Source organism: Ursus americanus, chromosome 17 (genome assembly GCF_024610735.1).
Source record: "Ursus americanus isolate L20-20 chromosome 17, mUrsAme1.1.p, whole genome shotgun sequence".
Lineage (NCBI taxonomy): Eukaryota > Metazoa > Chordata > Mammalia > Carnivora > Ursidae > Ursus > Ursus americanus.
This window is the reverse complement of record NC_142143.1, coordinates 10814905-10828172: the sequence shown is the minus strand read 5'-3', so window position 1 is coordinate 10828172 and position 13268 is coordinate 10814905. Positions and strand designations below refer to the sequence as shown.

The following is a 13268-nucleotide window of genomic DNA, read 5'->3' as shown; positions in this document are numbered from 1 at the left end:
ACCTGATGATACTCCAAAATGGGTCCCTATTCCTTTCAAAGGGCCTGAAATTCCATCAGTACGAATATTTATGGAAAGGCTCTGATCCCTTGGGCAAGGTGCATTGTCTCCACCATGGCTCCCCTGGGCCCGCAGCTTCCTCTGTCCTAGCCCATGCCATGCTTTCTGGTGAGGGCAGGGGCGATCTGCAGAGCTTGGCCCAGAGCCTGGGGCACAGAAGGTGCCTGGTACTGAATATGTGAATATGCATGAGTGAATGAGTCTTCTGCAGCATAGGGGAATGTTTTCATCGGCACCTTCTAATGCGCTTTATCCGTCCCTTCCCATTGCCAGGAGCAGAAGGAATGATGTATACTCTCCATCAGTTTCGGAGCAGGACATAGTAGGAGCTCAAGAGTGTTTATTGAGGGGCGCCTGGGTGGCGCAGTCGTTAAGCATCGGCCTTCGGCTCAGGGCGTGATCCCGGCGTTCTGGGATCGAGCCCCACATCAGGCTCCTCCACTGGGAGCCTGCTGCTTCCTCTCCCACTCCCCCTGCTTGTTGTGTTCCCTCTCTCACTGGCTGTCTCTATCTCTGTCAAATGAATAAATTAAAAAAAAAATCTTAAAAAAAAAAGAGTGTTTATTGAATGAATGAATGAATGAATGAATGAACGAATCCATGCATGCAAGAATGAATGAATGGAAGGATAGACAAATGGACCCAGGATATGGACCAGGTGCTCCCGAGGCTCCAGGGGACTAGTTGAGGGCTGTGATACCAGAGGGGGGAGGCCAGATTCAGGACAAGGGAGGGGCCCCGGGCTGCCTGCTTGGGATCCTCTTGATCCCCTTTCATTGCGTGTTGAATTGCAAACGTGCCCAAGCTGGGATATGAAAGCCAGCTCTGTGCAAGGACACCCCCCTGGGTACTCAAGTCCTGTGTCTCCCTCCCCTTTTTCCCCACTCATGCTGGGGCCTTGGAAACCCAGAGGTGACAGAGCTGTGGTCCCCACCCTAGAAAAGTTCTCAGGTTGGGCTCAAGTGAGCAGAGGCGCTAACTCGTGCCAGGCACCACCGGCGCCACTGGGCCTCCTCCCATGAGCCAACTGGCTCCGAGCCCAGGGGCAACCCAGGAGGGCTTCAGACAAGGGGAAGCAATGGTTACACTCCTACTTGGTGGTTCACAAGAGTGGGGTGCTGCGAGAGCACTCCTTTCCCCAGCTGGTGGGAGCTGGGGGCACTTGGGTCCAGCAAGGAACTTGCACTTGGCCGGAGCCCCAGGACCTAGAACATAGGTGCGGTAGCTCTCTGATCTCCCAGGACAGAAGGAAGACTCAGAAAGGAAGTGCCTTGCCCAAGTTCACGCAGTGTGTTGCTAGGCATTGCTGGGCCTGGAATTCTGTCTTGCTACACCCCCCACAGCCATCCCAAGTCCTCGCCAGCTGCCTCGCCCAAAAGGGCCCCCCCGCTTACCTAGGAAATACCAGAGCAGGACCCCCACCGAAGCCAGCACGACAAGGGCCAGCCACAGTGGCGCCAGGCGGAGGTAGTCCCGGGCTTTTCTCTTGGAGTTCTCAGGAGCCTTGAACATCCCCTCCGGCTCTGCCTCCTCACCGTCACCTCCATCACCTTGTCCGCCAGCTGCCTGGGGCGCCTCGGCCACGGGCATCCTGGTGGAGAAACAGACCAGGCTTGGAAATGGCCTGACGTATGCACAGGAGCTTTTGCCAAAGATCCATGGTGCACGGAAGTAAGACAGCATCCCCGCCTCTCGGACAGGAAGATCCTAACTCCAGGAACCAGTGATCAAGAGTGGGCCCCAAGGCAGCTCGGAGGAGGAAAGCAAACCTCAGAGCAGCTCGCTCCAGAGGGCACACAGTAGAGCCGGACCCTGTCTGGCTGGGGAGCCCCCATCTCTGCAGCTGTACCAGCCCCTCTATGGTCAGAGGACAGATGGAGGTTTCAGTGCCCGAGCTCCCCTCCCCCCCCCCCGAGATTATTTCCACACCTGGAATATGTGGAGTACAAATGCCTATAAACCAGCTCCTCGTGCCTCTGGCTTTCCTTCTGCTGGGTGCTTTTCCTCCCTCTTGGTTTTCCAAAGCACAGCTTCCCAAAATACTGATGCCTTCCATTCACTTAGGTCCTCCGCCGGCAGCCCCTTGAGCCAGCACCGTGCTGGGCCAAGGAGCTGTCCTTCCAGGAGTCCCATCCCTCTGGTCTCCCCACCCCACCCCACCAAAGGTCTCCTCGGGACAGAGAAGGAAGCACAAACTACCAGTCACTGAGCGTCTATGGAACGCATTTCATTTCATCCTCTGGTTGTCCAGGGATGTGGGGACAACACTCTTCTTCCTCAGGTCCACTCTGTGCAGACACGTGACGCGTACTATCTTGCTTGAACCTCCAAACGCCATTCAAGGCTCTGTACCCATTGGACAGAGAAGGAAACTGAGACCCAGAGTGTTTTAGCCTCAACTCAGTCCGGGGTGTTCCTAGCCTCTTTCTCCCAATGTGATTGGAATATCTGTCACTTGTTATCAACCCCATTGTACAGATGAAAAAACTGAACCCTGGAGGCTAAGCCCCTGGCCCAGGGTCACACAGCGGGAAAGCGGGGGTGGGGGGGCCAAGTCCAGGTGTCTGACCCCCTGCTCCTCCCACCACCCTGGGCTGCTTCCTGTTCAATGAGCTGTTAATGAACAATCATGATTTAATAATAACTGAGTGACGCCCCTCTCAGTGCCCTGAGTCTGCAGCTGTATCTTCAGATGCCCCCTCCCCCTGCCAAAAAGCTACTCAGCTTCTCAGGCAGGTTTTCCCACGGCACAGAGAAGGCCCTCCAGCCACCCACCCACCAGCAGAGCGAGGATTCTAGACCACCGAGAGGTCGCCTCTTATGCATCCGTAAATGCCGCAGGGGCTTTAATATACAGCCCCGATGTGTATGTGGGTCTGGGAGGTGGGGTCTCCTTGGAGCCAAGTCTTCGGTTTTTACACAGTGGGTTTTCTGAACATGGGGCTCCTCAGTGAAGTTTGAAGTCCTTCTACCTGGATTCAAGGGGCCTCCTGGCCCTCCTCCCTGCTTCCCTGCTCCCTGTCGCTCCTCCTAGCATTGCTCTGGCACCCAGCCACCGTGACCCTCTCTGTCCCCACCCAGTGCAAGGGAGGAAGGACTGCTTGTAATTCTCAGCTGCCTGAGACCCCGTCCACCCCAAGACATCACCACACATGGGGCAGGTCCTGCTGGCTTTCGTGGGGCCACAGTGCAGGAGGGTACATATCCTGCAATGGTGGGGACAGCCCTGCCCACTGCCCAAAGTGTCCACAGCAAAGAGAAACAGGCTGTCCCGACAAGTTGAGCGGGGCTAGATCAGGGTGCACCCAGGGGACAGGCCGGCTCCTTGCCCTCTCTCAGCCCAGGTCCACCCCTTCTGCCCCAGGTGGCCACACCCCTGGTTTACTCTTGAGTCTGGATCACTAAGGAGCTATTTCAGGATGACTCACAGAGCCTTGGGGACATTTATTTCAACTGTTTTCTACACATTGTCTCCTGCACACCTACAGAGACCCTGTGGACCTAGGTTCTTCTATCACCCCCATTCTACAGATGAGGAAGTTGAGGCACAAAGAGGTTGAGCGGCTTGGCCAAGGTCTCCCCATTGGTTAGCAGCAGAGCCAGGTTGCAAAGCCAAGCGGTGTATCTCCAGAGTAGTGCCCTCACCCCTACACTCCACGGCCTCCCACATCACCAGGGTACAGGCGGGGAAAATGGGGCACAGAGAAGGTCAGACGTCTATTAGAGGAGGCACCAAGGGAAGCAGTCCAAGATAGGAGGTTCAGTAGACCTCCCCTCCCTTCTTCTGTCTGGGAGGACGGTGAGCATCTCAGAGGAGCCCATTTCTAGAAAAGCCACTGTGTAAAAACCCAAGATAAGATACAGCCCAAGGTGAGGGGGTGCAGTTCACCTGGGCTCCCCATCACCTCCCACCTGGACTCCTGGGGCAGCCTCCTACCTGGGCATGCTGTCTCTCATCTCCTCCTCCAACATGTCCTCACATTGTTGCAAGACAACCCTCCCTGCCCACCGCCAGCCACCCACCACCACTCAGAATCCCCTTGTGGCTAATAGCCACTCTGATGGCTAACTGCCATCAGGCACGTCACCCTGCAGGCCTACAAAACCGCATCTTTGTGCCGCCCGGCCCTCTGCCTGAGGACTGCAGGGATTCCCTAAAGGCCCGCGTGCAAGGCCACCGGCCCCGGGGATGGGTCCCTAGGCCCTGGGTGGTAAGCCGCCTCCTTGCCTGGGCAGCCCTGGGTCAGGTCAGCAGTATGCCTGGCTTGGGTGTGTATGTGCTCTTTAAAGACGTCTTTATTTATTTGAGAAAGAGAGAGTGCACTGGGGTGGGGGCAGAGAAAGAGAGAGAATCTCAAGCAGACTCCCTGCTGGGGGTGGAGTCCGACGAGGGGCTCCATGAGATCAGCACCCAAGCCGAAACCAAGAGTCGGACGCTCAACCCACTGAGGCACCCAGGCGCCCCTAGTATGCCTGCCTTTGGCTCTGTTTCTCTCCCCCTACAGGAAACACGGGTCTGTGTCTCATTCAACCCTGCTTTCCCATAGAACCCAGGACAGGCCCTGCTGCATGAAGGAAAGAGTGAATGGCTAGGGTCTCCAGACTCCTTGTGCAGTGCTCTCTCCTACACATACCCACCTCCAGGAAGCTGGACTTGGGAGGCTAGGGGCTGGGGCTTACATGCCTTGTCTGCATATGGAGGCCTGGTTTTGGTTACTGAACCATTCCATTTTTGTCAGGCACCTGCTTTGTGCAGGCTCTGCTCTGGGCAGGGGGCGGGGGGCATACTGGGGGACAGGAGACCTCTCTCCAGTCCTCTTGGGGCTGATAGCCCAGCAGGAGATGGGCAGTGGTGACCGTTGAGTGCCGTGAAGATGACTCACCGCTCTTGTCTTTTACTATTTTACCTGAGTTGGCCAACTCCCTGCTGACCTTTCCCCCCATCCCCATTATTTCGAGGGTCCAGTCTATCAGAAGGGTTTTTGGCTCTACCTTCCAACTGCCCCCAGAACCCAACCCCTCCTGGCACCTCTATGGCTCCCACCATCTTCCAGGTCAATATCATCTGTCACCTTGACCACTGCAATAGCCAGCTGCCTGCTCATGCTCTCCAGCGAATTCCCACATGACCACCGGAGTGGACTTTTCATTGTGTGCCCTGCTCATGGGCCTCACATGGCTCTCGTCCACCTAGAACAGAGCCCAAAGCCCAGATCCCAGCCCACAAGGGCCTGGGGACATGGCCCTGGTCTTTCTGTCCTCTCCCACCCTCCACTGCAGCCACTCCTGGCTCCTTGCCAGACCTTCCACAGATCAAGTGCGTGCTGCCTCAGGGCCTTTGTACTTGCTGTTCCCTCGGCCAGAAGCGCTTTTCCTTCCATTTGCCCCATGGCCTGCTCCTTTCCCTCCTTCACGTCTTTGCTCCAATTTCTTCATAGCACTTCTCAGGCCCTCAATTGCATGATAGGCTTCCGTGTCCTTTGTCTGTCTCCTCTCTGGCTGTAAGTGACACAAGAGCAGGGGCGTATGCTGCTCCCCGCTGCGTGCCCTGCTCCGATGGCAGAGCTCGGCACCCCATCATCGTTGTCGAGCCACTGAATGCTAGGATCCCAGCTCCTTCCCAACAGCTGGAGGGTGCTGTGGGCACACGTGGCCTGGCCTTCTTTCTCCCCACTCCCTCTTCTCCCCTCTGGCACCCCAGTGACACTGGACGTGTCGGCTATCCGTTCTATCAATATGCAGATGGGAGAAAACTTCTACAGAGCAAGGGCTCGTAGCATGAAGAACGTCACATGGATTGTTTCTCGAACCCTGAAAATTCCTACCCGCGTCACCTGGCTTTCCCACACGCTCTCCCTTCTGCCTGGGCTGCCCTCCTCTGCCTTGGCCAGCTCCCAGCTGACCCCTGCACACCTCAGCCCAGCTCCCACCTCTTCCTGGCAGCTCTCCCAGAGGGCCCAGCAGCTGCCTCTCTTGAAGCATCCTGGGCCACCCCCATCACTGCGCCCTTCACCGTGGGGGCATCCCCTGCCCCCGGATGGTGAGCCCCTTGGAAGGAGAGGCTGGACGTGGCCCAAGCTTCTTCTCTGACCCCAGCACCTGGCCCCCTCCCTGGCACCTGTTCCTCCTGCTCTCTGACCCCTGGAGTGTCCTCAGGCTGCCCCCTGGAAGCAGAACTCCCGAGGGGGTGGGGGCTGGACTTCCTCCCGCCTGCGGGCGCTTTGCTGGGCAATGCCGCCAGCCACATTCTCCTTCAGCCTCCAGTAGCCGGGGACATGTGCTTCGTTATCTCTATTTAATAGCTGGGGAAAATGAGGTGCAGAGACATAAAATGACTTGCCAGGGTCATTCATCCGAGGCAGGGCAGAGCAAGGAGGAACAGAACGAGAAACCTGATCTAGGGCCATGGGAGGCAGCTTCCAGTGAGGCCCCCCAGGGCCTAGAGTAGATCCCTGCTACAAGCCACTTCGTGCGTGCCCAAGTGTGGGACTGTGTGCATGGAAATCCCTTCCACAAGCGCAAATGCATTACAAATGCATACATGGGTGTGCATAGACCGAGACCCAGGGAGGTACCCACACACCTGCCTGTGACCCACAAACTCATGGATGCATTGCTTGCACTTCACACACGTGTGCACGTGCAAGAGCGTGTGCACTCTCACTCTCGCACACACACACACACGCACGCACGCAGAGCCAGCTGCATTCAGTCTGAGCCTGGGAGCTAAGGGTCCCCAGTTCAGTGCAGCGTCAGGCTCGGGGCCAGACTCCCACACCAGGAAGCCCAGGGAGGAATGCAGGCTCGGAGGGGGGCACGTCCAGTCTTGCAGAGTGAGGGTGGGGTGCTCAGCCTAGCAAACGGTGTCTCCCCTCCGCCCAGTCCCTGCTCCAGAGTCCACCAGCCCCACCTGAACCCAGGCCTGCCAGCACCCCAAACCTGCAGCCCCTCCACAGCCCCTGCGCCTGTCCATACGCCTGGCCTCACGACACCCTGTTCTGCCTCAGCCCCCGCTCTGTGGCCCCTTGCCTTCTGCTTACCCAGTCACTGCCGGCCAATGGGGCCCTGCCGATCTTGGCCTCAGAGCAGGGCCAATGGCTCCAGCCCCAGGGAGACAGGCCTGGCTCTCCGAATGGACACCGTCACCAGGTCATTCTTGGATCCCGGTCCCCTGTTCTGGAGGCCCCCCGCTTACCTTTGGGAGTGGCAGGTGGGTGCCGGGCCGGCACGCAGGCCCCAGAGCCTCTGTTTGTCCAGGCCAAGGTCTCCCTACCCCCACCCAGCCTTCCTGGGCTGGATCAATGGCCCAGAGCCATGGCCAGGGTGTCTGGCCCTTGTCCCCTGTGGCCTGTGGCCCCAGGCTCCATGGGCCTTCTGCCGGGTTCAGGTCGGCACTGTGACTGAGCACAGGTAAACAGGCCGGAGGCAGGAGCCAGGCATGGCCCGCCCCGCCCCACCCCGCCCCGTGGGCACCCCGGAGGCTCGCAGGCAGGTGCGGGAGATCCGAGCTCTCCCCTGAGGCCTGTTGCCTGGTGACGTTCCTGCCTGGTTACAGCCCCTGGTCCCCTAGAGCAGGAGGTGGGGTGGCTGAGGATGGGGGGGCGGGGGTGGCTGTGCAGAGGGGCCCGTGCTGTGGGGCAGGGGCTCTCGCGGGTCTCCTTACCGAGACTGGTGAGACCAGAGGGTCCGGTGGCCAGAGAGAGAACGGGAGGCCCACAAGCTCCGGGGACAGAAAAGGAGAAAGTGGGGTGGGGGTGGGGTTCGATCCTATTTTCTGTTCTGCTGGAAATTATTTGAATTACCCCATGGTTCTCTAGAGCTGTGCTGTTTTGGTGGCCACTGGCCACCCATGGCTTTTGGGCCCCTGGGATGCAGCCATTCTGACCCGAGATGCGCTTCGTGGGAAAGATACGCAGTTGGTCTCAAAGACAGTGCAAACAGGGAACGTAAAACATCCCAAGAATTTTCACATTGATGACCTGTCGAAATGACAGCATGGTGGCTATATTGGATTCAGTAAAAACATGGCTAAAATTCAATTCCCCTGCTTCTCTCTATATTTTGTAGCTTGGCTCCTAGCCCGCCGAGCTCACACGTGTGGCTCACATCCCAGCGCTAGTGAGCAGGGCCGCAGTGGGCATGGAGGGGCTGACCCGCGTGTGCCCCAGAGCACGTGCCGTGAACTGGGGTGTCCTGGGTGCGCACAGGCTGGTCCAAGTGATCCTGTGAGGGGGTTGCCCGCCTGAAAGCCTGTGTGCTGTGTTATGTGGGTCCCAGGGTGTGCGTGAGTGTGAAGTGGGATGACGTGTGTGTGTGTGGAGCGTAAGGGGGGTGTGTGTGAGCAGTATGGGGTGTGAGGTGTGTGAGTGCGGAGTGTGAGGCGTGTGTGTGAGAGAGAGATCCATGTGCATCCTGGGGTGTGTCCGTCAGGAGCCGGTGTCCGAGCCGGGGCTCTGGGCACGATCTCTGCCCCGCGCGCTGGCTGCAGTGAGGCTGGCCGGGGAACCCGGGTGGGGGTCACCTTCCCTTACATCTCCTGTTCCTCAGCCCTGCCCCTGTGGGGACCCTGGGACTAAGGCCCCCTCCTTGCACCCCACTCTCCCAGCCCCCGCCCCAGGCTGTGTTCTCTCCTCCCTCCATCCTCCCCTCCTCTCAGGCCCTGTCCCGCCCCCCCAGCTGCTCAAGCTTTCCCAGGGGGACAGGATTCGGTGGGGGGCGGGGGCGAAGAGACCCAAGCCCTGTCTCTGGACCGCATCCTGTCCTTCAGAAGACAAAGTGGCCCGGGCCGCGGACCGGACAGGCTAGTAGCCGCACAGTCTGAAAAGCAGAAAATCTTGTGCAATCGAGGTCCTCTGTACTTGGCGGCCACCGGGCCATTGATCGGTCACAGCCTGGGGGGGAGGGGCTAGCCCTGGGGGAGGGCAGCAAAGTGCTGAGAGGGGTGTTTGAAAGCAAGGGTGCAAGGGGCGATGGCGCCAACTTCCCAAGAGCTCAGAGAGCCGTGGGCAGGGGCGGGGGTGGGGACAGCCTCCCACCCGGTCAGGGCTTCCCTCTGTCAATGGGCAGCCATGTGCCCTGGACACCCCTTTCCCCACGGCAGGGGGACACATTTACACAGAGACGGCATGAAAGCCTCCATGCTCCCAGGCTGTCTGCATGTTACCTTAACACTGGGCCCCTTTGGGCTCTAGGGACACAGAAGCTACCTGGAGGCCCGGTCAGTGAGGCTTGGAGGCCAGGGAGCAGAGTAGGCTTGAGCCAGCAGGACCGGGAGGGATGGACCTCCGGGGGGGGCCCACACTCAGGTAACAAGGATCCAGCCAGGAGCTGGAGAGTTAGAGGACCTGGCTGGAGTCCAGTCTCCCCCCCTGTTAGTGACCCAGCAAGACACGTCACCTCCCCACGCTGCCATCTTGTTGGCCTTGGAGTGGGGTAGAGAAAACTGGGTTATTGGAGACAGAAAAAAGACAGAAGGGAGTATAAATTGCGGATGTTGTGCCCTGTACCCCGGAGGCCTCTCTTTTAATCCCAGGTGTGAGTGGAATGGGAAGTGGGGGCAGGCAGCCGTCCTCCCTCCCACATGCCTGCAGCCTCACCGTGACGGCCCTCAGGTCCTGGCTGACACTGTGGGGGGGTGCTCACCATGGGCCAGGCCCTGTGCCTGGCACTTTGCGGGCTATTCCATTTACTTCTTTTTTTTTTCCTTAAGGTTTTATTTATTTATTCCAGAGAGAGAGGAGTGGGGGAGGAGCAGAAGGAGAGGGACAAGCAGACTCCGTGCTGAGCGCAGAGCCCCACATGGGGCTAGATCCCAGGGCCCTGAGAGCAAGACCTGAGCCAAAACTAAGAGTCAGTCGCTCAACCGACTGGGCCACCCAGGCGCCCCTGTTCCATTTACTCCTCACAACAGCATGTTTAAGCCTCAATTTGCAGAGGCCTGGGCCCTGGTGACATGTAACTCCCAAGTCCAGTGCCGGACACGGGGGATGGGGATATGAGGAGACACACTGCCTTCTGCCCAGCAGAGCTGGGTGTTCTGCAAAAGTCCTCGGCTTGAAAAGAAAACAGCGGGACATTCAACACCCCACGCCGAATGCCCCGCCACAAATTCATAGACGGCCATCCTGTCCTAACCTCCAGGGTCTCTGGATGTGTCCCTACTTGGAGATAGGGTTGTAATTCGTTAAGACGAGATCAGAGTGGAGTAGTGGAGTCAGGGTCCGCCTGATGTCCTTCTAATAAGGGAAAATGCGGAGATAGACGCACGGGGGTGGGGTGGGAGATCCATGTAAAGATGAAGGCAGAAATTGGGGTGACATGTCTGCTGGCCAGGGAGAGCCAAAGATGGCCAGCTAACCCCCAGGAAGTAGGAAAGACATGGAACAGGGTCTTCCTCCTGGGCCTCGGAAACAACCAACCATGCCAACACCTTGTTCTTGGACTTCTGGGCTCTGGAGCTGGGAGACAACGAATTTCTGTTGCGTGAGCCACTTAGTGTGTGATATTTGTTGCCCAAGCCCTAAGAAATGAACACGGTGCTTAATGAAGTGGCGTTGGGTCAATGCCGCCGCAACGCCTGCTCGTGTGTCCCACTCCCTCCCGGGGCCCCGCGTACAGCAGGTGCTCACGACTGCCCACCAAAGAGGCTGAAGAGCCAAGATATCTGCATTTTCACGGGGCCTTCAGGCAGTGGCACGTGTTAAACCACAGAGTGGAGAAGTGGGGGCAGCTCAGGAACAGAGGAGGGTGGTCGGGGCAAGGTCTCCCAGCCCAGCCCCGAGGAACAAGCCCACGTCACCAGGCTTCTTCCCTCAAAGTATCCGCGTTAGTGGCTTGTCTGTCACTCCCTGCTCTCCCACCCCTGGAGTGGGAGTTCCACGAAGACAAAGGCTTCGTCTGTCTTGACCCTACCGGATGCCAGCCTGGCACACGGAACGGACATGCACTTACTGAACGAGCAAATCACAGTTCCCGTCAACTCTTGCAATGATGATACGGTCAGTCTTTTGAGCGCCAGGCCCCGAGCTGGGCCCTTCACAGTGATGCCTCCAGTCCAGGCTTGGGAGTGGGGAATACACGTCTCGGCTCCACAGAGGAGGAGACCGGGGCTCTGGGAGGAGAGGTTGACTTGCCCTGGGTCCCACAGCACAGGGGCTCTGGCCCAATCGCTTTGATGGGAGGCGTGTCATATTCCTGGGCTGCCAGGAGGAATTGCCATAACCTGGGCTGAAAACAACAGAAATGCATTCTCTCACAGCTCTGGAGACCAAGATTAAATGTCAGAGGTCTGTGCTGTCTGGAAGCTCTAGGAAAGATTCCTTCCTCGCCTCTTCTTGGCTTTCGGTGTTGCTAGCAACGCTTGGCGTGTCTTGGCGGGTAGAAACATCCCTCCAGTCTCTGCCTCCCTCCCCGCGCGGCCTCTTCCCTGTGCGTCTGTGTCTCTGTGCCCAATATCCCTCTACTTATAAGGCCACCAATCCTATTGGACTTAGGGGCCACCCTAATCCAGCATGACCTCATCTTAACTTGCTTCCATCTGCAAAGGGCTTGTGTCCAAATAAGGTCATGTTCACAAGTTCCGGGTGGAAATGAACGTGGGAGGGGTGGGGACACTATTCAATCCAGTGCAGGAAGGAAACGATGGTTTTGTGGTACTGTTCCCGTGGGGATCAGCCTGGGAGACAATGGGACAGCCACCCCTCCCAGTCAGCCTGTGCTGTGGGTCAGCCAAGCCTCATGCAAGAAGGCCGGGGTTGAGGGTGGAGTTGGGAGTCCAGCCCTCCCTGGAGAAGGTCTTCTGCTGGCTGAGCCTCTCCCTGAATCCCTTTGAGGAAGGGCAGGCTCACAGGCCCAGGGGCTGCAGTGGGGGCTGAGGGGACGGTCTCCATGTGCCCCCGCCAGATGCTGTCTAGACGGGTGTTTGGGAGGACCGAGCTGCCCTAGGCTCTGAGTAATGTATTAGTTTCCAAGCACTGTCCTAACAAGGTACAACCAATGGGGTGTCTTAAAACAATAGAAATGTATTCTCTCACCGCTCTGGAGGCTGGAAGTCCAAGATCAAGGTGTCGGTGGGACCAGGCTCCCTCTGAAGGCTCTAGGGAAGGATGCCTCCTGCCTCTTCCTAGCTTTGGAGTTTGCCTGCAATCCTTGAGTCTTCAGTCTCAGCCTCTGTGGTCACGTGGCCTTCTCCCTGTGTGTGTCTGTCTCGGTGATGCTTCTTCCTTATAAGAACACCAGTAATATCGGATCAGGACCCACCTAATGACCTGATTTACATCCGTAAAGACCCCTATTTCCAAATGAGGTCACAGTCGTAGGTACCTGGACTTCAATATATCTTTTAGGGGCCACAGGGTAACCCATCGCAGGCAGGGTGAGAGGGGTGGGAACAGGCTGGTTATTGACAATGCCACAGACTGCTGTTCAAAGGGCCACGTGACCGTGAGTCCTCACGTCACTTCTGAAGCAAGCTGAGGTTACCAGTGTAACCTGCCACTTCTCCCTCCCGTGGCCTCTGGGGCCTCCCTGGGAGCCGTCCCGTGGCTGGGAGGAAAGGAAGCTCCATGAGCGGCACACAGCTTTCCCGTTGCCTTGACCAGACCTGCAGAGGCTGCCCTGGCGGGGTCCCCGGAGGCCACCTCTGTTACCTCTGTCCAGCACTTCGACTCGCTCGATCACTTATTAAACAGGTGTCGGCACACACACGGGGCCGGCCTGGACTGGGCTCCCAGGCCACGGAAACAAACAAGGTCCAATCCCCATTCTCGCGGGACGCAGCCCAGCCCCGGGAAGACAGACAGTGGGACAGACGACGGACCAAACTCTCAGCAGCAGGCAGGGGACCAGGCCCTCAGCAGTATTTAGGGGCGCTTCTTAGTGTTTCCGAATGAGACTCTTTCAGGATGGCCTGTCATCGATTCAAGCGTGAGACCCCTCGGTGTCACCGCCACGGTGGCCCTACTGCCCTCACCTGTAGGGGGATTTGTGGTCCCGAAGGGCTTCTGGGACCCTTAGGGAGGCCCTGAGGCTCTGTGGCTTTGTGATACAGCTAGCCAGACACAGAACAGGCCTCATCCCCTAATAAGAAAAATGGCTGGGGCGCCTGGGTAGCGCAGTCATTAAGCGTCTGCCTTCGGCTCAGGGTGTGATCCCGGCGTTCTGGGATCGAGTCCCACATTGGGCTCCTCTGCTGGGAGCCTGCTTCTTCC

The 13268-nt window shown here is 58.1% G+C and overlaps 1 protein-coding gene across 2 annotated transcripts in view; it reads right to left on the bottom strand.

The window, feature by feature from the left end:
* Positions 1–7442, bottom strand: part of TMPRSS6 (transmembrane serine protease 6) — a 37590-nt gene extending 30148 nt beyond the window's left edge. For both annotated transcript variants that reach the window (XM_045779998.2, XM_087868717.1), the window contains exons 1-2: positions 7256–7442; positions 1455–1651 (exon numbers count right to left, since the gene is read on the bottom strand). In XM_045779998.2, the coding sequence (XP_045635954.1) occupies positions 1455–1650 (196 nt within the window). In that variant the 5' untranslated portion in view covers position 1651; positions 7256–7442. The remainder of the gene's footprint in view (positions 1–1454; positions 1652–7255) is intronic.
* Between the last annotated feature and the right edge of the window lie 5826 nt (positions 7443–13268).